This window comes from Cydia pomonella, chromosome 23 (genome assembly GCF_033807575.1).
Source record: "Cydia pomonella isolate Wapato2018A chromosome 23, ilCydPomo1, whole genome shotgun sequence".
In the NCBI taxonomy this organism is placed as follows: domain Eukaryota; kingdom Metazoa; phylum Arthropoda; class Insecta; order Lepidoptera; family Tortricidae; genus Cydia; species Cydia pomonella.
The window spans coordinates 9,240,954-9,265,900 of record NC_084725.1 but is presented as its reverse complement, the minus strand read 5'-3'; the positions used below and the strand labels follow the sequence as shown (position 1 = coordinate 9,265,900).

At 37.5% G+C, this 24,947-nt stretch overlaps 1 protein-coding gene and 1 non-coding gene across 3 annotated transcripts in view; one reads left to right on the top strand and one right to left on the bottom strand.

Annotated features, from left to right (window-relative positions):
• Positions 1–24,947, bottom strand: part of LOC133530773 (uncharacterized) — a 156,286-nt gene that overhangs the window by 28,415 nt on the left and 102,924 nt on the right. For both annotated transcript variants that reach the window (XM_061868843.1, XM_061868842.1), the window contains 2 exons: positions 10,784–10,880; positions 759–865 (listed from right to left, as the gene is read on the bottom strand). In XM_061868843.1, the coding sequence (XP_061724827.1) occupies positions 759–865; positions 10,784–10,880 (204 nt within the window). The remainder of the gene's footprint in view (positions 1–758; positions 866–10,783; positions 10,881–24,947) is intronic.
• Positions 8,465–8,537, top strand: Trnar-acg (transfer RNA arginine (anticodon ACG)). Its single transcript has one exon. It is a non-coding gene; the product is annotated as a tRNA-Arg (tRNA).

Here is a 24,947-nt window from a genome sequence, read left to right as displayed (position 1 = left end):
CCTACCACACAAAGCGAGACGATATTCACACCTCTCTTTTGAACGTAGGTAGTTTAAGGACGTACCCGGGTCCACATCCGATATTGGCTCGGACAATTGTATTCTTAAGACTTCTTAACGATCTCTCTGCGATGGTACCATGAAAGTGGGACCCCGGGGCCGCGACGGCCCGGGGTACCGCAGGATCTTTTTTGAGGTGTACAATTTCGACACACTGTTGTTATAGGTATCTTAGACACTTCTTACCTATCTCTTTGCGGCGGTACCATGAAAGTGGGATCCCGGGGCCGCGACGGGCCGGGGTACCGCAGGATCTTTCCTGAGATGTACAATTTCGACACACTGTTGTTATAGGTATCTTAGACACTTCTTACTTATCTCTTTGCGGCGGTACCATGAAAGTGGGAACCCGGGGTCGCGACGGGCCCGAGTACCGCAGGATCTTTCCTGAGGTGTACAATTTCGACACACTTTTGTTATAGGTATCTTAGACACTTCTTACCTATCTCTTTGCGGCGGTACCATGAAAGTGGGACCCCGGGGTCGCGACGGGCCGGGGTACCGCAGGATCTTTCCTGAGGTGTACAATTTCGACAGACTGTTGCTATAGGTATCTTAGACACTTCTTACCTATCTCTTTGCGGCGGCACTATGAAAGTGGGACCCCGGGGCCGCGACGGGCCGGGGTACCGCAGGATCTTTCCTGAGGTGTACAATTTCGACACACTGTTGCTATAGGTATCTTAGACACTTCTTACCTATCTCTTTGCGGCGGTACCATGAAAGTGGGACCCCGGGGCCGCGACGGGCCGGGGTACCGCAGGATCTTCCCTGAGGTGTGTGGCACGTTGAGCATCCCGAACATCTAAAATTAAATAATAGTTAGATGAAGGATAAAAACCATCCTTCCAACGCAACATTCTTGTAAAAGACTAACTTTCCGATAATTTTTATTCGGATGTTTCTTTATGTTATTTTATCTTTGTTATCGAAATTTATTATTGTGAATTAATAAATTACACCTTTCTCAAACACAAATAATCCTGCCCTACCGCGCGTAACAACCACAACATAACGAAAATTATTTTGACAAATGAGTATCATTATTATTACAATTGTATGAACTCGCATAATTTTATTTCGTGTGGGGTCCCTTCAATATGAGACCGTGACTAGCAAAATGTCCTGCTTTGTCGCTAGCCATAAGCGAGATTTTCTTCTATTTTTAACCGACTTCAAAAAAGGAGGAGGTTCTCAATTCGTCGGAATATTTTTTTTTTATTTTTTATGTATGTTCATTATACAAATAACCTATCTAATCAAGGCGTCCTTATGGCAAACGACAAAGTGGGACGCGGCCGGCAACCGCGGTCACATTATATCTACTGCTAAGAGTGCTAAGCATTTAAATTCTACTACTAGAAGGTTAATACCACTACATTCCCAATTTATATTGCTCGTATTGCAAATTGTTCCACCGATTTTCGAGTGAAGTAACCGAGCGCTCGAAATTAAAAAAATCGCCCCCCTGGCTCTTATTGGTTGAGTAATCGCCATTCCAGTCTCTATGCCACTGTTCTGAGCTCCTGATACATCACTACGTTGACTTTCTCTTTAGTTTGGGCCAAATACGAGCGACTCGGTCTTCCTCTGCTTTTCTTTTGTTTCCTTTCTTTCTTTTTTTTTAACCATGACAAATCAGTACGAATTTATAGTTTATTACGATAGAATACGGGTAATTAATTTACGACTGTCTTTTGCGGTGGTGTGGATTGTCAAAAAAAACTTTGTAGCCACAGTAAATTTACTGCCATCTTTCGACTCTTGATTTAAACTTTTAGAACGCCATTTGACTTTGATCCTTATTCTTTAATATATATGTCTGTTAAATATCAAAAAGTGGCGCCATCTAATAGATCAAAGGCCAAAGGTATGGCAACATCATTCCGAGCGATGGCGCCATAACCTTTATGTTGTGCCCGGTAAGTTGGCGCCACTTTTTGATATTTAACAAATTATATTAACGTGGCTACAAAGTTTTCTTTGACAATACACCTCTATTTCAATTCTCTTTGGCCTGGCCTTTTGATTAATATAATTAGTCCATCCATCCATACCATCACCCGTAAAAGTCAATCAATGAATTTGTGGGACTACTCTTTAGATAAAGAAATAATAAATCCCTTTTTGGGAAATTAAAGGAAATGTAGTTTTATTGACAATTAAAAGAAATTAACATACATATCACATCTCAAACCAAAAACATATCATTGACTTAGCGGCCTGCGTTCGCAGGCGGACGTAAGACAACCAAAGAGGTTCGCCACATCAGCCTCCCCCAGACCTTTAGAGTCGATAACGTAAAGGGAACCAAACCTGACGACCAGAGCGGGTCTTCCTAGGTTCGGCGACGGGAGGAGCAGGGGGAACTATTGTGGGTGCTGCTGTAGCACTGGGAACAGGAATATCACTAGAACTACCTGGTTCATCTGACAAGATGTACGCTGGTTTAATTCTATCGATTGAAACAGAAACAGCCTTTCCGGAAATGTCGATAACAAAATATTTATCATTTCTTTCCAAAACTAAATAAGGGCCGGCATAAGGGGGCTCTAGTGATCTGCGCACCAGATCTTGTCTTACAAATACATGTGTAACCGTAGACAGGTCCTTAAAAATAAAAACTTTTGCAGTACCATGGCGGGCTACAGCAGAAGGCTGCAATTTTCTAATGTGTAAACGTAACCTTGCTAAAAAATCTGTATAGTCAACACATCCGTCAACTGAATTTTCGTTGAAAAAGTCTCCAGGGAGTTTAAGCGCTTCCCCGTAAACGAGTTCAGCGGTAGACGCGGATAAATCATCCTTCCAGGCACTGCGGATACCTAGCAGTACAAGTGGAAGAGATTCCGTCCAAGTATCGTTTGCGTGACACATTATTGCTGCCTTAAGCTGACGGTGAAAACGTTCGACTAATCCATTCGCCGTGGGATGGTATGCAGTCGTTTTTAAATGATTAAAGCCAGTTAATACCGAAATCTGACGGAACAAGTGAGATTCAAACTGTTTACCTCTGTCCGTAGTGACTCTATCAGGGCAACCGAATCGCGCTATCCAAGTGGTGATAAATGCTTTAGCCACGCTTTCAGCTGTTGGCGGAGTACCCTGATATATTGCGGCCGATTGGTAGCCCGCAGGAACGTATTTGTAAACATACCACGCAGCATTTTATCAGGACAACCCCCGGCCCTCCGGTATTTGCGCGACCTAGGCGACTAGCACCGGACCGTTTAAAAATTGCGCGACAGGAATTTGAAGATATGGAGCGTACGGGTATCGCGCGGCGGTCTGAGAGCGCGTGGTCATCTCCCCTTCACTTGGTACCCAAGAAGGACAAAGGTTGGCGTCCTTGCGGTGACTACCGCGCACTCAACGCTCGTACGGTACCAGATCGCTACCCGGTACGCAACATTGCAGACTTTTCGCACAATCTTTATAATTGTAAAGTGTTTAGTAAGTTGGACTTAGTTAAAGCTTATAATCAAATTCCCGTCGCGCCAGAAGACATTTCTAAGACTGCAATAACAACTCCTTTTGGGCTCTTCGAATTCCCGTTCATGAGTTTTGGCTTACGGAATGCAGCGCAAACATTTCAGCGCTTCATGGACGAGGTTTTGCGAGGACTCGATTGTTGTTTTTCGTACATTGACGATGTCTTAGTGGCTTCTGCGAACGAAACGGAGCACGAGGAACACTTACGTTTAATTTTCAAACGATTTAGTGAGTACGGCATTCTGCTAAACCCTAACAAATGTTTGTTCGCTGTACCGGAAATAGATTTCCTAGGCTACCTGGTTTCTTCTGAAGGTTCAAAACCCATTGGCGATAGAGTGAGGGCAATTCAAGATTTTTCAAAACCAAAAACATTTAGAGATCTAAGGCGATTTCTTGGCGCTATCAATTTCTATAGGCGTTTTATGCCTAACGCCGCAAAAATGCAAGCTCCTCTACATGCGTTGCTTAGTGGGACTCCTGTCAAAAGCAACAACACTATAATTTGGACTAATGAGTTGGAAAAAGCTTTCAACGCTTGTAAACAGAGTATTGCTAGTGCGGCCCTGTTAGCCCATCCAGACTAGGGCTCGCGGTCGTGTCCGTGATTCGTGAACCCGTAGCCGTGCGCCCGGTTTCGTGTTTCACGGCAACGGTTTTCTGGTCCGTTCCACACGTGACATTCGGCTACGTGAAATTAGGGTACGTGAATCCGTGTAGATCCGTGTAGGCGTGATCACGGCTTCACGTATCTTAAGAACACGCCGGTTCGGTCCGCCCGCGACGTTGAGTGAAGATACGATGCGGTCTCTAAGAGCTACGAATAAAAATGTATCGTGAGTTTTTTATTCATAGCTCTAATTCCGTTTCATTACTTTTGAATTTAAATTTATTTCCAATAGTAAGTCCTTTTAAATATTAATGAGTAATAAATGAATAGAACAAAACATTAATTACAATGAATAGCTACTTTAATAAACGGGTTGCTAAAATAATACCACAACACTGTGTGTCAGGAGACCAACTGTGATGTCAGGAGTAACTAATGACAATGAATGTGAGTTCAAAATTCTAAACTGCCCCCTCGGGATTAAATAAAAAATACCACGAATTGTAAAACAAAACATCGCGGTCACTTCTTTCAACTTCACGAACAAAAGGTAAAGCCCACAGCTACTTATGTATTTTGTTTGTTTCATTTTGTCTGCACGTGCAACTGCACTTCTTATCTACAAAAAAAAAACCCGGTATGTTGGCTTAGCTTGTTAGTCATACAATAAAACACTCTAAAAATAATATGTCATTATTAGCTTCAATCTAGAAATAAACAGTACTCTTTAATGTGCCGAAAGTCCGAAACTGATAAGAACTGCAGCTGCGTACTTTTTTTTCCGTGGCCCCGCACATGTGTTCTTGTTGAATTTGTTTACCTGTATTACCTTTATCATATCTACCGAAGATTTGCAGAAATTTACCCTTTTGTTTCTTTGAATTAGGATTGCCTTGTTTATATTTAGGCTACGTTATATTCTTTGATAGTAGCAAGCTTTTACAAGTATGTTTCATTCATTTCATTAATACTTAACAGAATAAAATGTCTTCTTTTGATTTAATAATGACAACCAGCAGGACAGCGTTGCTTAAGTTCATAATTATAATGATACTTACTACGAAGCTGATGGTCCCGGGTTCAAATCCTGGTAAGGGCATGTACCTATTTGTGTGATGAGCATGGATATTTGTTCCTGAGTCATGGGTGTTTTCTATGTATTTAAGTATTTATAAATATTTATATATTATATATATCGTTGTATAAGTACCCTCAACACAAGCCTTATTGAGCTTACTGTGGGACTTAGTCAATTTGTGTAATAATGTCCTATAATATTTATTTATTATTATTATTATATTAGTGCAATGCAACGAGCAGGTCGCTAGTTTTGACTTAAATCAATAGCTGGTTTTACAAAAAACAGAACAACCCAAATTATTTAGATATAACCATTATATTCAAATCGATGCAAAAAATACAATTTAAGTTTAATTCACACGTAAATGTTTGTCCGACGAACGTCCCGTATTCAATATACTAAGTGGTAACTCAATTCAATAATACCTAGTCCTTATTTATTTTTCTCCCGGGCGTGTCGAACCTACGAGACGTGCGATAAGTACCTATCCAACGGAACCGAGCCCGAAGCTCCGCACACGAACGCAGGTACGGGCTACGTATCATGGCGTGTCACGGTCACGGCGTGTCACGTGAATCCGGACGCGAACGCAGGTACGAGGTACGTACCTTGCCGTGTTCGTCAAATTCGTGATCTTAGTACCGCCGGGCTTAAGAACCCATAGCTACGGATCGGCGTGTATCACGGATATCAGGAGCCCTAATCCAGACCCACGGGCTCCGGTAGCCATAGTTTCTGATGCATCTGATATTGCTATAGGATCGGTTCTGCAACAAAAAGTGCAAGGCCACTGGCAACCACTCGGTTTCTTTTCTAGAAAATTAAGCCTAGCACAGACTAAATATAGTGCCTACGACCGGGAATTATTGTCAATTTACGAATCAGTGAAGTATTTCCGTCACATGATCGAATTGAAACCATTCTTTATCATGACCGACCTTCTTCTTCCTCGCGTTGTCCCGGCATTTGCCACGGCTCATGGGAGCCTGGGGTCCGCTTGACAACTATCAACTATTTATCATGACCGACCATAAACCTATAATATCAGCCTTTAAAAAGTCCTATGACTCATGTTCGCCTCGTCAGTTTAGGTACCTAGATTTCATTTCACAATTTACCACTGACATTAGGTACATCGCTGGCGAAGACAATATCGTAGCCGACGCACTCTGGAGGACTGACGCTATAACGAATGGTCTAGATTTAGATACGTTAGCCGCATCTCAAGTCGCGGATACAGAACTCCAAAATTTAATAAACCCCGGTTCATCTCTAAAACTTAAACAAGTAACTTTTGGTAAAACTAAACTATTTTGCGATGTATCCGGGACTGTCAAAAGGCCTTATATAACGCCAGAGCATAGAAAAACGGTTTTTGACTCTCTTCATCGGCTCAGTCATCCTAGTGCAAGAGCTACCATTAAATTGGTGACTGAACGTTACGTCTGGCCGGGGGTCAGGAAAGACTGTCGCACTTGGGCGCGAACTTGTATCGCTTGTCAAAAATCAAAAATTTCTCGACACGTTCACGCGCCAGTTCACGAATTCAAGACCCCTTCAGAGCGATTTTCCATTTGGACTTAATAGGTCCGTTGCCAAGTTCAGACGGGTATAGGTACTGTTTTACTGCAGTTGATAGATTTACTCGCTGGCCAGAGGCAGTACCAATAGTAGACATCACGTCGGGGTCACCAGTTGTTGGACTACTCTTTAGATAAAGAAATAATAAATCCCTTTTTGGGAAATTAAAGGAAATGTAGTTTTATTGACAATTAAAAGAAATTAACATACATATCACATCTCAAACCAAAAACATATCATTGACTTAGCGGCCTGCGTTCGCAGGCGGACGTAAGACAACCAAAGAGGTTCGCCACAAATTCATTCATAATTTCTCCATGCAATTTTGTAGCTCACTGAACATCGAAAGGCAGTCTAATAATATATGATAAAAATTTGCGTGTTATCACGTATTTCTTGCTCTTCAGTGTAAATCGATATCTCCAAAGCAATTACTTAACAAAATAGCGCAACTATAAGGGTTTCATTTTTGCTGTTTTCGCCACAAAATTCTAAAAAAATTGTTAGAATTTTATATTGTACCCAAGTATTGTCAATACAATGAGATTTAAAACAAAACAACAAAACAAACCCGATTTATAAAACAAAAGTAAATCAATTACTTTAAAATGGCGTCAACAAAGGGCGTATAAATAGCCAAAGCGCGTTCGGAAACTCGTAACGAAGGAAAAAAAGAAATCACTTCAAAGACAACTTTGAAAGCTGTTCGTGTCGCGATTTTTTTCTATTATTAAGTTTTTGTAGCAATTTGTTCTGCCAAAGGCCGCTTTGAAGCGAAATTCAAATGGTTTTTATTCTTGAATGAAAGCTTGGTTTATTTTAATGTCGTTTCTGCGTGTCTGTTTTGCACATGTATGGCTGGTTACAGTTTATTTTTAAACTGTTGGCTGAATGGATGAAATATAAAGACAAACTAAACGTATGTAGGTAGGATATAAACATAGATTTTAACATAAATGCGTATTCCACAGTATGATATACTCGTATGTTAATGATTTTGTGTTTGTATTTGTACAGTAGGTGTTCTATAATCCGGCAGCTTATACAGCCGAACGCCGGATTACAAAATGGTTACAATGTTCGGTAGTGCCACGTGTTCGTTTTCGGGCTTTTATTTTCCATACAAATCCACTAATCCGGAAGTTCCAACAATCCGACAAAGGGGGTAATTACCGATTCCGGATTACCGATCGCCTACTATGTAATAAGTTTTTGGCACAAGCTTTTATCGCTGACTGAATACTTTTTTTCCACAGGCAACTAATACTCATCGAGACAATTCTAAAAACCCCAAACACAATTAGGTTGCGTTGTTTTATCACAGAGTTCCTATGGATACCTCCCGTCTCCATCATCAGATCAGCTCGATGGTACCATAATATTGCATTGTCACCCGACTTACATATGTATGCAAATTTTCAGCTTCGTCGGAAACCGGGAAGTGGGTCAAATTTAACTTGCAAGATTTGATTACAAACAGACAACGGTCAGGTGAAAGTAAATAATAAAATAAAATAATAAAAGCTTTTAAATACGAGTAGTTAATTTTGACAATAAGAGTTAAATGTCATATTAAAGTATAAAACAGTTTTGAAATAAACTTGCGAACATAATCCACATTTTCGACCATGCTAACAACCGGCCTTGTGGCGCAACGGATAACGCGTCTGACTACGGATCAGAAGATTCCAGGTTCGAATCCTGGCAAGGTCGAATCTACTTTTTGTATTTTTTTTTTATTAAATCGCAAATAATATTTCACTATAATATTTATTTTGCGTAAATAAAAGCTTTTTTCTCGCAAATTCAAAATCGCTCGTTAAAATAATAATAAAAAAACAGCCTTTCTAAGAAACAAAAATACATTTCTTTAACTGTGAGATATTGCTAAATTCCTTATAATATTACTGATACATTAAATGGAATTGGATGTATTATTAGATGTCGTTTCAAAGATATTTTAATAGTAATCAACACACACACATATCACAAGGACATAATAATATAATGAAGTTAAGAAAATTCATATATGAAATTAAAATAATCATATTGATTATTAATATAGTAGTTATGTCAAGCGAGAATCCCTCTTAGCGGAGGGAAAATTTATTTTTCAACATACCAGCCGGTAAAAGCTCTCTTGATTGTGCAAAAACTAACGAGAAAGTTGCATTTTATACACATGTGACGCAAAGTAATCTGAATCAAATCTTGAGTTGTTTCCTTATGTTGGCGGGTAGAATTGACTTTTAAATGATACATATTAACTTTCACTTGGATTTGATTTTGTTTGATATTTTGCAGTTAGTATTTTGGTGTTGGTGTGGTGAAAAATTTTGTTTCACTCGGTGGCAAAATTTGTTTAATCCGGTAACATATAAGTATATGAAAGGTAAACAATCTTAACTTGTATTTTTATTGAAAAACGCTTGTTAAAAATCAGTAACTAATGAAAGCAAAATAATGTTAATGGTCGTATATGATTTATAATTGTTACATATTTGCTGTGAATAATATTTCAATAAAATAATAATAAAAAAAACACGGCAAAATCGTTTACCTTTTTCCCATTTTTCGAACCACTCGCTATGTTCGTAGTTCAATTTTGGAATCTTTCGCTTGCTCGGGTATCAATATTAGCACGAGTGGTTAAACAAAAACTTTGCCCCCTTGTAAAACAAATAACTATTAGGTATAAAAAAGCGAGCATATGTCGGGTTAAGCTCATTGTACATTTAACAAAATCAAGGAGTTGAAAATAGCGTTCCGGTTAATCCGGTTATAATGTTCGTTGAGCTGAAAACTGTTGAGCGTTAGACTTTTCGTTCGTCGCGACATCTATTGTCAAGTAGTAGTACTGATAAATCCGCTACTCGACGCTAGATGTCGCCTACGAAAATCTTTTGTTAAGAAAACTGATGCATGGAGTGAGCACTCTATGTTACTTATTTCTTTATGCCAATAGCGAAGCAGTCGATAAACTTCACCGATAAATTAATCGCGCGAGGGGCGCCCACGCAACTAAAAGGAAAGCAATAGTCTCTACAAGCGAAAATACTTCACTATCAACCCTTTGTTCGAGAGAAATTAAATTAGAAAACTAATTTGCTATTCGATAAGTGCAAACATCTATTTAAGGATTTAGTATGTAGCGTGTAGGCGACATGCTATTTTAAAAGTAAAAAAGTATACTTTGTAGTACTAAAATTTCAACATAGATATTTTTATTTCAACAGCGTCTTGAATCTCGATTCAATATTATTTTTATATTTAGTCTACATATTTATTTTTACTGGTATAAGTACAGTCAAGTGTAAAAATATGGGTGTATACAAGTTGTTCTAAAACATGTTCCATAGCTCTTATGTCGGCGAATTAACAGCTATGTGATATATTATTTAAGTAAGTTGCGTGGACCCATATACACTTGACTGTATCTATTTAGATTAAAACATTTTACCTATAAAACTTATTTAATTTTAGTACGTACCTCTAAAAGTCAAAACTCGCACAATCAATTTCTAATCAAAGTTTACACTCTTCAGCAATACTTATATTAAAGACGGGTCATTTACATTTTAAAATGTCGACCGCAGTACGAAATTATTTGATTAGTTTCGAGGATCGCAAATGTGCCCTTCAAAATTGCTGATCAACGAAGTCTAACATAAGGAATCAATTAGTTAATTACCGTAGTTACTACTCATACTAATAATGGGGAACATTTTGTTGTAATTATTACCATAAATTAGTATCGATATGACAGGTTAGTAAAGGGGACTAGGGCTAACACTAATCTCATCGTAGTCGGGCGTGCGGACGACGTTATGTTACTTAGGACAGGAGACAGCACAAGGGACGGCTAACATACTGACCACGTCATAGTCGGACGTGCGAACGACGTTAGGTTACATAGGACAGGAGACGAGTTAGTACAGGGGACGGTAGCTAACACTGACCTCATCATAGTCGGGTGTGCGGACGACGTTCGGCGGCGCTTTGGTGACCACTCGCCCGAACGCCTCACGAGGCATTGAAGGGTACTGGTATCTGAACCTGCAACAACGATACGTCATTAGTTAAATCAATACGTGAAGTATTTATTGCGACTGATCATCCCCCATTGGTTGGTAATCAATGCCGAATAACATAGCCGATCATATTTGACAGTTTGTGAAATGATTAGATTCCTTATTGTTTGCATTTAGGTACTAAAGTCCAGGCCCGTCACATCGGCGGCTGTAGCACGGTCGCATTTTTATCGACGACGTGTTAGGCATAGTGATAAATATGCGACCGTGCTTGAGCCGCAGAGGTAGTTACAAAGTTGCACCCATCACAGAAAAAGTCACAGAAAGTAGACTTTGCCGGTAGAGCCGGTAGAACGCGTAGTTCGGCAAGCCTTGGCATTACCGAACTGGGAAGCAAGCAGGCAAGGAAGACATTTTTAAGCCACTTGGTGGTCTACAGTAACCCGCGACCAGGATCGAGGCCAACTAACGCCAAAGATAACTCAGGACAGATCAAATATAGAAAATGCCCCTTTGATGGGACTGGCACCAGTAATGGGATGGTATAGACAAATTTTGTAAAACAAGTATTTACCATCAGTTTTTAAACGCTGGCAACATTTTACCATATAGAAGAGCCAAAGAGCTTAAGTTTAATTTTTCATTGATATTTTGCTAGTTTGAAAATGGATGGCGCCGTACATCCCATGACTGGAGTAAACAAACAGTTTTAATTTGTTAATAATATTTAAACCAATTGCTGTAGCTTTCTATAATATATAGCTAACATAAACGAATAGGACATTCAACTTTTAACGCAAGTTAAAATTTTACAGGTATCGGTGAAATATCAATAATACTCCGAAGTTTCTCTTAAATGTCCCCTTAACATAGTAAGATTAAGGCAAAGAGAAAGAAGAAAAATAGACCAGGCTCATCATTTTTTGTCTTTTAACATTATCACATAGGTTGTTAAATATTGATTTGTTCGCTTAGTTTTATGCCATAATCTATATACATATCTACCGTAACAGAAGTGACACGACACCGACACCCACACACACAAACCTATCGATTATCGATTATCAATAACTGACGAAATTATACGATTTACGAAATTAATTTTAACTTCACTTTGCACGTGGGTATAAATTCTACCTAATATAATGTATGTTTCGTCATTGAATGTTACAGAATTAATACATAACTCCGTTAAAATTGCGAACAAAGTTTAGACCGAAACAAACTTCCATAAGTGGATAAAATGTTTGGCAAATATTGACCGAAACATTTTTGGGCAATATATTCTACCATTCTATTATTAACTTTGTTACAAATTATTGTCGCCGTTGTTTTGTGGTAGGTACGTAAGTAGCGATTTGTTATGAGGAAAGGGGACGGCCGCTACTTCATACAAACGTAGTCCCCATTTTCCTCTCTGGATATTGACATTATGGAAAATATTTTTACATAATTTGATGGTGGTATATTCACCATAGCTTGAGTTTCTTCGATTTTATGATTATTGTAAACATTATGAGCGGAAAACCGATTTCATATTCATACACATTTTTAAATGCTCTTATATATTATAACAATTAAAACTACGAAAAAAATCAAACGTAGGGGCATAGCTGTGGTTGATATACAACAAACTGTGTAAAAATCTTTTCAATAATGTTAATATTTTGACGACCGGTTTGGCCTAGTGGGTGGTGACCCTGCCTACGAAGCTGATGGTCCCGGGTTCAAATCCTAGTAAGGGCATTTATTCGTGTGATGAGCATAGATATTTGTTCCCGAGTCATGGGTGTTTTCTATGTATTTAAGTATTTATAAATGAATGAATGAACGAATGAATTTATTTCATAAACATCAAATTACATAGATTTTCTTAAATTAGAAACTCTGCTTCCTAAATAGGTATAACCTTTACTTTAGGGTAAACAGCGCTCCTCCCCAAAAATTTAGTTGCAGGAGATGTTTTATTTATATAAATTTTAGATAAAAATTGAAAATATTATATATATCGTTGTCTAAGTACCCTCAACACAAGCCTTATTGAGCTTACTGTGGGACTTAGTCAATTTGAGTAATAATGTCCTATAATATTTATTATTTATTTAATATCTAGAGAGGAAAATGAGGACTACATTTGTATGAGAAGACGATTTTGCACGGAGCCTCCACTTTCGTAAGGCTAGACTAAGGTACAGTCAAGGTCTAAAATATCGATACGAACGAAGGATCAAAAATCTATACACTTCCTTAACGCCTAGGCAATAAGGTCGTGTACACATTTTTGTACAGGTTTCCACTGGAGCAAAGTAGGACTATTTTACGATATGCGGCTCTTAATATTTGTCAGATTAATTATTTACTTACTAATGTAGATGTCGCTCTATGTTTAAAATATAATAAATATATGTGGAACGTGTAACTAAAATAGCAACTTCGATTAATGAACAATTGAACACAGAAATAGTACTGCATAAAATACCATTTCGATTCATACCACCCACTCTCTGCAGCTTTCAAATGAAATATTTTAATTAGTCTCTCATTCATGACTAGTGTTGGATAAGGTTGAAGTCCTTTGAGTCTTTTGCTTTGAGACTCGACTCAGTTTTTCAGTCTGTAGTCTTAAGTCGGGACCTGAATCTTTCGTAAAGAATTGAGCCCTTTAAAGAAAACTGTACAATATGTACAATAGTTTTCTAAAACGAATTGCCTCCACATGAAATTAACGGGTTAGGCATGTGCCTACATATGTATGTATAATACAATAATGTAAAATTTCCTTTGTGTTCATTTACTCGTAGATAAAACTTATAAAAAAAATTACAAAATCTTTATCCGAAGACTCCAGTCCTTTTAAGTTGCACGCAAAAAACTCAATAAAGGACTCTACTTGGGACATAAAAAAGACTCAGGAGTTTTTTAAGCGCAGAGTCGCGTATAAACGAATCGGGTTCTTCAATTTTAGACTCAAAAAGCTCCAGTTCCCAACACTATTCAAGAAGTATTTTTGCATGAATTAATTCATTTGTAATTTTAATTCTAATTTTAGAATTTATATTTTTGAATGAATCGCTCAGGGCATTGGAATTGCCATCCAGCGAGAAAACGCAGCCAGTCTTAGGGCTGATTTAGACGGAACGCAATCTCGCATGCGATTTTAGTTACATTGCGGACTATTGAGGTTACAACCAACTCGTCCGTCCGATCAAATACCGCAATGTAATACAACTCGCAGGCGAGTTCTCGCACCGTGTAAATGAGCTCTTATGGGCCCATTACCAAATGGCAGCGGCACGGTATCAATCATGGGACATTTAAGGGAAAATTTGGAGTATTTTTGATATTTCACCGACACCTGTAAAATAAATCTTAATCGAATCGTCTTACTAAATCTTATCGTTATCGTATCTCATTCTTCGAATCGGTCTGTGGTTCATTTTAATAAGTAAATAAAGTTAAAAAAAAGGATTTAAACGGGGCACTAACTTATTTAATATCGAAGATTGCTCAACATGTTTCCCTCCATACCGAAGAGCTTCAACGGAAGCACGCGTTGGCGGGCCGACGTAGACTTTGTAATGGGTGTGTAATGTTTAACATAATCATAAATAAAGCTATCCTATAACTAATATGTCACTTGGTATAACATTAAATGGCATAAAGTTATTTTATTATACGTTATTTTTGGTATGTTATAATTTATACTAAATCTTAGTGGAAATAATGCGTATTTAAATATAATTGTACTAGAATAAAGACACATTGTATAATGTCTTTAGTTATAAATATAATATTTTCATCTAACGTAATAGTTCATACAATTTTAATAACTACAAATACAAATTGAATAACACGTTTTGACGTGTTGTTTGTAAAATAATTCTACGGGGTCACAGTTGTAATCTAACCTAACATACTTTTTAGCAGTTATTCGATTCTGTGGGGATCGCAATCCTAACTTAACCTAACTTACTAACTTACTTTTTGTTAGACATCTATTCTATTCTGCGAGGTCACAGTTTTAACCTAACCTAACCTACTACTTGTTAAAGTTGTTAAACATTGGATTCTGCGGGGGTCGCAGTTTTAACCTAACCTAACATACTTTTGTTGTCATGCTTTGTTTTTACCTATTGTCAATCAAAGATTAATAAGAAACAGAGATAATAATAAATTGCTAGTACCTAGTTTTACTAATTATTTTGGCCAGAGATGTCGAAAATATTTAGTCCCTATGATCTATAACGAGTTACCATCGGATTTGAAGACCAAAAGGATAACAAAACGAACATTTAAAAAGAAACTTAACAATAATCTATTAAATAAAATAAAAGGTAAAATACAACCGCTATAAATTGTATACATGCACTGCATTTTTATACTGTATGATCAGATTGTAGCGTTAACCCCTTACTTCATGTCGTAAACAAAAGTATTATATCTGTTTAAAAATAAACTTTAATAGCTATCAATAGAATTGAATATTATAACTGCCATATAGGGCTGCGCATAAGGGGTTCAATAGATAAAAATATAAGTAACATATAGACTACCTAGCTTGCATATTATAGGAGCTTCGTCTGCCAACAAACCACTCTGTGGTTTGGCAGAAGTATATTGTAAATATTTATAAGGCATGAAACGTGAATAAACGTTTTTTTTCCGGGGGCCTTGACATAATTATATCATATCACTAGTTTTAACTTATATGTTTTACAGTATTTGATAATAATAGCAGTGTGTATTAGGCGAAATTCAAATATACCCTATGAAATTTAAATATGCCTAATAACATTATACATATCGTTGATTAGTTAATATAAAAGCGTGCCATATATTACATTATTCCAAATAACGGTATACAAACTATAATAGATGAAAATTAATTATACAAAATGTAATGCACCCATTCTTAACATGTTAATACTGGTTTGAATCGAACGCTCGACAGCACACACCATTGAAATTAAATTCCAGTTCGAAATCCAGTTTCAATGTTACTTTCCGCAGAAGTGAGCTATTTGTGCAAGTCGCGTGGCTAAATTTGGCCAGATCTTATTCTATTAATAATAAAGCGGATTCCCGGAGCACCCGCGAACAAACACCGTCTCCATTCAGACTGGGAGTGGAATTCTGATTACAAAATCTGATCATTTGAACGGTTTCTTAGCCTAGTTGTTAGTAACCCTAAGTACCCTAACTAGGAAGCAGGACGTCCCGAGGGATTCGAATCATGGTAACAGCTTTTATTTGTGTGTTTGGCGCGATCTAATAGATCAAAGGCCAAAGGTATGGCAGCATCGTTTCGAGTTGTGGTTGCGTTCGGTAAGATGGCGCCACTTTTTGATATTTAACAAATTTAACACATACGTGAAAGAATAAGAATCAAAGTCAAATGGCGTTCTAAAAGTTTTAATAATGTGTCGAAAGATGGTAGTAAACGTATGTGGCAAAGTTTTCTTTGACAATACATCTCTATTTTAAATTCTCTTCGCTATGTACATACATATTATTTTAGTGTATAAGAATGTTTGTCTTCTTTCTTTTTAACGACCCTTAAAATTATGTGTGGACAGACGTTGACATTTCTTTTCATTATTTTCACCTTTTGTATGGAGATCCCCCTTAAAAATATATATTTTTTTTATATTAGAACTACTATAGTTAGTCTTACTAAGTCCCCTATAATCTAAATTTCATTCAAATATACCCTTATAGTTTTTGGTATAAATTGGTGTGACATATGGACATACTGACGGGCGGGTATGACGATACTTTAATACATAAACAACGCAGACGAGGTCATGGGTAGACGCTAGTGTAAAGTGGCGCTGAAACGTATTTCCGATCGTAATTAGTGTACGATAACGTTCATTCCAATCTCTTAGTAATGGGAACACTTCACGGAACAGAGTCACAATTTCCTGGTAATAGGATACAAAGTTCCACGGATTGGAGTTACAGCTCACTGGCATTCAATTATCTTTGTGATGAGGTATTACAAAATACAAGAATCTTCAGGTGATTAAATCGGGAAGGAGATCGATTCACATTTAAAAATTAGTTACGGTTTTGATCTTATTTTGATGTGCCCTTGAAGATCACTCACGCTGACAGACGCATGCCGAATGAAGTGAAAGTTGTGTTTGAGGTAAGCATCAATCATTGAGGATCCAGCTGCGTTGGGCGGCATTCAATAAAATGGCGGCTCAAACCCGTTAACATTCCACAATGTCTGAAAACTCGCCTCTTTAACCAATGTGTCCTGCCCACCATGACCTACAGTGCCGAGACATGGACGCTCACTGGAGAGGAGACTGCATAAAAGCGCGCCATCCTCGGGATCAAACTTCAAGACCGAGTGAGGAATGTCGAGATCCGATCATTACTAAATTGAAATGGAGCTGGGCGGAACATGTTGCCAGGCAGAGTGATGGCAGGTGGGCCAAAATGTTAACGGAATGGTGGCCGCTTTCAGATGAAAGGAGTGCCTGGCGTCCGTTGGCTCGTTGGGTGGACGACATTCGGTAGATTGCGGGTCACTTCTGGATGAGATTGGCTCAGGACCGGGACAAGTACCTAGCGTACTAGAAGAGAGGCCTATGCTCAGTAGTGGGCGACAAAAGGCTGATATGATGATGATGATCAATCATTAAGACAATGGTCAAGGTTGTGTCTAAATCTAAACCAGTTCTAACCCATTTCAGTTCGTAATTAAATTAGAATCGACCTCAAAGTTTTTTGTATGTTTCGGTTAGACCGGACGAGAATAGAGTTTAGTTTTAAGGCTGTTCATATCATTACTAATAATCTCTTAATATATCACAAGTACCTTCAACTGCTTCAATATTGCCTAACCATGCAAAAATTTGCCTGGCCAATTTAAAAAAAAAACCATTTATTCAGGATGAATACACCAAATTCTAAAAAAAAAAACTGCCAAGCTACAGGACAGTTTGTTGGCAGAGGGACTCCCTTAAAAAAGGGTGGGTAGCCTTAGCTATATTGGCTATTTTTAGAGTTCCGTAGCCAAATGGCAAAAAACGGAACCCTTATGGATTCGTCATGTCCGTCTGTCTGTCCGATTATGTCACAGCCACTTTTTTAACTTCAATTTAATTTTGTTTAAGAGTAACATTTTCATTTTCATTTCCTATATCATACGGTATTTCATTGTACAATTTGGGGACCAAATACTTCTTACTTCTTTTTCTATAATAATCAATACCACTTTCTATATTTATGTCTTATTAATGAGATGAGGGTGACTGTTAAGAGGTATATGACATACACAGATATTTGATAAAGAATAACTATTTTTTCAAGCCAGGCAAATTTTTGCATGGTACGCAATAAAGAAGCAGTTGACGGTAGGTACACATGTATTATATGTGTTGTCGTGTACATTTTTTTCTGAGGTTGTGCAATAAAGAGTATTTGTATTGTATTGTATTGTACATAATAAATACAGATGATATATCTGATTGAAATCTTGAAAAACTATTCCGCTCCAATCCAATCTGAACCAATTTATCATTTTTATGAATGTAGATGTAGCCTAGTAGTCTTACTAATAAAGTAGTAAAATTTTAGTGGTAGCAAATGAAATCATTACTTCCAATAATGAATACACATGCAGCAATGTGCAAATTGCAGAAATTGCAGAAATGTTCTCGGAAATTTCCGAGAAATTACATGAAAGAAACTTAGAAAGTTCTCTGTGAGAATGTTCCCATGAGAACTTTAACATTTTGTGTAATATATAATATTACACGCCACATATTAGTAAACCAGGCAGGCATAATATTTAAAATGGCGTTTCTACCTCGGTTCTGACACGATAAGATTGTTTATTAAATTTAAGTTCCAGAGAATATTCTCCATAGAAGTTTCGCAACTTATGAAACTTCTCCTCGGTGCATTATAGCAATGTACTGCTGGTTAGTTATCGAATTAAGGCTTCTCCAGGCTTTGGAATATATGGCATACGATTTTAGATAATTTCCAGTTAAGTAGAAACGAATTCTATCTATCGAACAAACGCCGCAACGCAAATCGCATACGATTATCGGTGACGTTCGTAGAAGCCATAAACCGTTGAACGACCACTTTCAATTTGGAACATGTTGCGCGAAAATGCGGTAAATAATCGAATGAATTTCCCAATGGCTGTTAGGGCTCATACGTGGTGGGCAGTAGAGTGCTCCATAATTAATATAAAACCCTAGTCATGAATAAAGTGCATCCATTATAGGAATCCAATTAAATGACGTAGCCTGGGCTTCGGGGGCCTGATTGGTCGTTAATGCATGCGGAAGGTTGATTTTGTTATAGCAATTCAATTTGATATGGGGTGTTGTCAGGCATTCCATTTGCAGCAATATTACTATTATTTTAAAGTCAACTATAGGGCCAAACAGAAAAATGTCTAGGTGGGTGCAGTGAGAAGCGTTTAGAAGCAATCAAGTAATACAGAATACTATATCTTATCTAAATATTTCGTAATATATAAATATGTGTGAAAGCGAAATGCCGTATGAGCCGACTTCCCATCGCATTTCGTCAGCATCAGAGTGTCGCCGCTTAACAAGGGCGCCCTCTCCCTGGGCTCTCCCTGAGCCCTAGGGACTAGGAACTCTAAGACAACGGTAGAGTTTTGTTAATTGCGAAAATATAAATATGACATGCGATCCTGACTATAAGGCTGGATCCGCCTTTGCCCCTAACGCTGATTGAGACTCACATTCAAATATCAGAACTTTATTTACAATAACAATATACATAATGGATATATACAGATGATTACTATAACTAGCTTATATCTAAAATAGGCCCTTGAGGCATTGTATCTAGGATGCTGGCGGCATTTCCTCATTGTATCGTAATACTGATACGTTGTGCGCGGAAGCCAGCCAGTTACGTCAACCAGACGTTTCGCGATTTCTCAAAAAAACTTGTGCGTGCTGGGACCCCATGGACCTAGAGTTCCAACGCCAAATGGTAAAAAATGGTACTCTCTACCGAGGCTCTTATATTTATTACGTTTCAAAATTTCAACACAAGCAAAAGTTGTGTAATTAGGTTATGAATCGATTAAGTTACTAGAGAGAGGCCTCTAGAATGCTATTCATTGTTTTTGGCGACCGTATTTTGCTGGACACACTTCACCTAAAGCAATATTTATGTCATAACAATAACACAGTATTCACAGTATGGAAGGTGGAGGTAAGGAATGAAATGTCCATGTACCAAAAAGTGTCATCAAAACACCTTAAATAGGTGGCGCTACAATACCTAGAGTACTTGAAAAAAAATCAAACGATAAACAGCGCACTTTCACTCCGTCAATAACGCCTAGGTTCTTAGCTACTCTATGTACCAAAAAGTGTCATCAAACACCTTAAATAGGTGGCGCTACAGTACCTAGAGTACTTGAAAAAATTATACTTGAGATATTTGGAACTATTATTTATCCTTTGCAACAGTTCTACCATAAGAGATTTCACTCCTTTTAATTCCACATTCCATAATTCACAGATTGTCTGCACTTCTAACACTTCTGAATTGTGTTGGTAGCCCTAAGGACAACTGTGTTCCGTCCCGACGTCGGAAATGTATCGATGCAATCTCTAAGGTGCACAATGACGTCATTACACCCACACATTTAGTTAAATACGTTCCGTTCCACGCCAACAACCACAGCTTCACTGTAGGTTGACATCTCTTGATAGGTGTGCAATATATAATGTCATTGAGAAATAAGCGTAGAGTGCTCATTCCTTACATAGATAACAACCTACAATAAGGAGTTTATACAAACATACATAATTCAGCCTATATACGTCCCACTGCTGGGCACAGGCCTCCACTCATGCACAAGAGGGCTTGGGCTATAGCTCCCACGCTAACCCAGTACGGTTTGGGGATTTCACATATACCTTAGAATTTCTTCGTGGGTGTATGCAGGTTTTCTCACGATGTTTTCCTTCACCGAAAAGCTAGTGGTAAATATCAAATGATATTTCATACATAAGTTCCGAAAAACTCATTGATACAAACTTATGTGAGTATATCTGTTAATTTCTGTTTCACATTATACTGCAGTGGAAACAGGGGAGCCATATAAAAATAAAGTGGAATAAAGTGGCTGGTAACAGACCAGGAATGAAGCTTTATACATAAGTATATGTTGTCTAAATTTAATTAAAACCAGTACTGTAGTGTTTCATACATAAGTTCCGAAAAACTCACTGATACAAACTTATGTGAGTATATCTGTTAATTTCTGTTTCACATTATACTGCAGTGGAAACAGGGGAGCCATATAAAAATAAAGTGTAATAAAGTGGCTGGTAACAGACCAGGAATGAAGCTTTATACATAAGTATATGTATGTATAATTTAATTAAAACCAGTACTGTAGCCACAGACTTAATAAACTAAATTAGTTTTACTAAAGCTAAAAGTCTCAAAAGCAATGCTTTATACACTACATAGCGAAATGCAGTTCAAAAGCCAGCCCCGCACAATCGCATTAAACCCGCTGCATTCGCGGTGCAATCTACGACCTGCACAATGACGTCATTATTGTCGTGTAGCTACAGATCGGACTTTGTGAAGACAACTTTATTCTGCATTTGAGTAGAGTTGAATGAGGTATAGTTTAAGTTGAGGTTGTTTAGAACTAAGGAGAAGTATTCGCTCTTTTTGTTTATGCTTCGCTAGCTGACTTGTCGTTAACCTAATTTAACTAGCATCAAAAATTCATATAGTTTATATCCCAGTATATGGTTCGGTTTAACAAATAAATTAATAAAATAAATATTTGGGGACAATCTTTCATCAGGCAAATTATCCGTTCCTAAAATTAATAACTGCTACGGGGAAAGAACCCTTAAGAAAAGAATTCCATTCTTACTTAATAGTTTAGTTTAGTTTAGTTTAGTTTCTTTATTGGTAAAAAAAATATTTTACAGGTCACAGTTATACATAATTCTATAGTTTGCCTGAAGCCATAAGACGTGAAATTAATAAGATTAAATTTAAATTTATGTTAAAAAAGCAATTCCATACATGGTAGTCATTAATTACTTACTATAAGTTATATTAGGTACATAACTAGAGACTGACGACCCCACAGTCAAACTCATTGTTGAGTGTTGTGGGACTACGACTATATTTAAGAATAGCACCATATTTTAACAAATAAATAAACACACAGGTCCTCCTAGCCCCAAACTAAGCAAAACTTGTATTATAAGTAGGTAATTTATTTTGTTATTTACTTAAATTTAAACACATCAAAAAAGGTACAAATGGCGGACTTAATGCCTTATGGCGTGGTAGGTAATAGGCAATGATGGGTGTTTTCTATGTATATAAGTATGTATTTATCTGTTTTAGTACGTATGTATATCGTCGTCTAGTCCCCAAATATTTATTTGTCTTATGTATTATTTTTATCCATAACTTTTTTCATTCTTTCTTTACGACCTGTTTTATCTTCTTATGAACCCTTATAAACTACCTTAATGTGAACACTACACCGCTATATTGTGATACAATAGCATTGAAACTCTGCGCTGAACCGGGACTCTAGTTTACAAACAAAACAATTGAATTTACTGCAATACAGAAGTTGTATCGTTTGAAGGCTGAAGCTTTATATTTTGTTTTTCTGGCCTGGTAAAAGATAACAGCGATGTAAAGCTTTTGCCTCGAAATTGGGCGCTCTGCTTTATTGTGTATCTTTTTAGAATTTCGGGGGTTATTTTTGATTGTTTTGCTCTATATTTGTCGTGTTGGGTCTGTAAGATAAATGTATAATAATATTGAATAAATACCGCCATACAGCAAAAAACACTAAACATTTGTTGGCACGTATGGCCACGCCTGCGAGAAGGGTTTACAATCCGGATCCGAAATGTATGAAATTATACGGATCCGTGGATCTTCCCATACATTTCAGATCCGTCATGCAAACCCTATCTGCGAGGCAGCGGACTTATAAGTTGTATTTCGTGAAACGTGTTAAAGTTATTTTTTGACGAGAAGATCGTCCATCGGAAAACGCTAAATGAAAAGACATGTTTTTCGTTTCTGGGATGACAGATGCTTCGAAAAGCCATGTGGGTATTTTCATATAATATTTAAGTCTTGATTGTGGTTTATATCATTGATTGGCATCTTGTTTTCTCTATTAAGTATCGTTATTAACTATCAGAATACGGCAATTTCAAATTCACCTGTAAATGGAACATTTGAATTTCACATAAAACAAGACATATTGATCGCCTTATTAGCCGACATAGCCTCATTGAGAAAGGCTATTAACCACTCAGTTGCTTTTGGCAACTGTAGTAACCAGCTGTCACCCTTATTTTATTATAATAATAGAAGTTACTGAAAAATATGAAGCATGCGAGTGGCTAAATAATCGATAAGATTTACATCATAGAAAAGAGTGTCTATAAACTGTTGTGTGAAATGTTTGTAAACATTAAAATGATTTTACGGTTAACTCATGCGTGTCCAAATTTTTATCGTTGACTTGTTTCTGACCACTGCCACGCTTGTATTGTGGTGGCTTCTATCAAATAAAAAAAGTCGAGTGCTATTACATGTCGTTATATCTGTTTACTTTAGAAAAATTTAAAAATAAAAATCACTCGTACAAAAAGCTACACTCCGTCACCTTTTTTAGGGACCAAAAAAACAAAAAAAAAATTGACTCTGTAATTTTGATGAACATGTATGCGAGCGCGCGTGCGAGTACGCGGCGCGCGGCTATCGTGACCGCAACTCATGCACTGTCAGTGCTTGAGAATGGAGACCTAGGCTCTTTGAATCATGTAGCGTGAGCGATTAAAAATACGTGGGATAAATAGTAAGATTAGCTTCAAATATTGTCAATCTGTAAATTATCCCATTGAAGTTAGTTTGACATAACATAATTATTTTTCTTAGAGGTCTCCGTCAAAGCATCATAGGTTGATTTTCTACGAGGTATGCTATTATCCCAAAGGGCCTCACCCTTAGGATAAAAGCATCATTATCTCCGAATTTTCGTGTGCTCAAAAAGGTTGCAATTTGCTCTACAATTTGTGACTAAAGCGGATGGATGTTTTTTGGGTGTAAGCATGTGTGTTTGTATGCATATCTGTTAATATTGCATACCAGACAACCGAAACGGCTAGAGACGGAATAAGCTGACCCTGCATGATATTTGCAATGATAAAGTGAGGCAATGTCATCATTAATGTCAAATTTCTATATATGACGTTCATAATGACACTTCCCTTTGTTTGGAGCAAAATTATAGTTAGATCGTTATTTTAGCATCTGAAAAAAAGGTCTGGAGTTGCAGGCGCCCATAGGCTATGGAGACTGCTTACAATCAGGCGAGCCGTATGCTTGTTTGCCACCGACGTAGTATAAAAAAATAAAAAAAGGTAAACAAGGTAAACAATCAAAATTTGTTTATACCTATTACTTATGAAAGCAAAATAATGTAAATAATCTTAAATGATTTATTATTGTTATATATTTGCTGTGACTTATTTTTTTTAATAAAAAAACACATCAAAATCTTTTACCTTTTTTCTAATGCAAAAAAACGAACTATAGCTTAAGCCCCCTTCTACATTGCAGGCCGCGTCGCCGTCCGCCTCATTATGTAGGATTGTGTATGTGGTCGCGGTCCGCGTGGCGTTCGGCAACACCCAAGTAGGATGCCTCCCTGCAAAGGCTGCAAGCCCCACCCACAGCTTGCAGTCCGGCAGTCCGCCACGCAGGATTATCAGTGGCTTGGCGTCCTTCGTATCAGCCGGCCTAGCAAGGTGACAATCGCTATCGCTTCTACAACGAAACGCTTTGTGTCTCTCTATCCCTCTTCCATATTAGTGCGACAGTGACAGTTGCCTCGATCGCTTCGGTGCATAAGCTATTTGCATGTTGGCTACGCGGCCAGGACTCTATGATTTGGATCGTGAATATTGATTATCCGCCATTTTGTTTACAATGAAAAACACGGACTTAGCCAATTTTATTGAAATATATAAATATAAAGGAAACTGCTGTTTATGTCATCAAA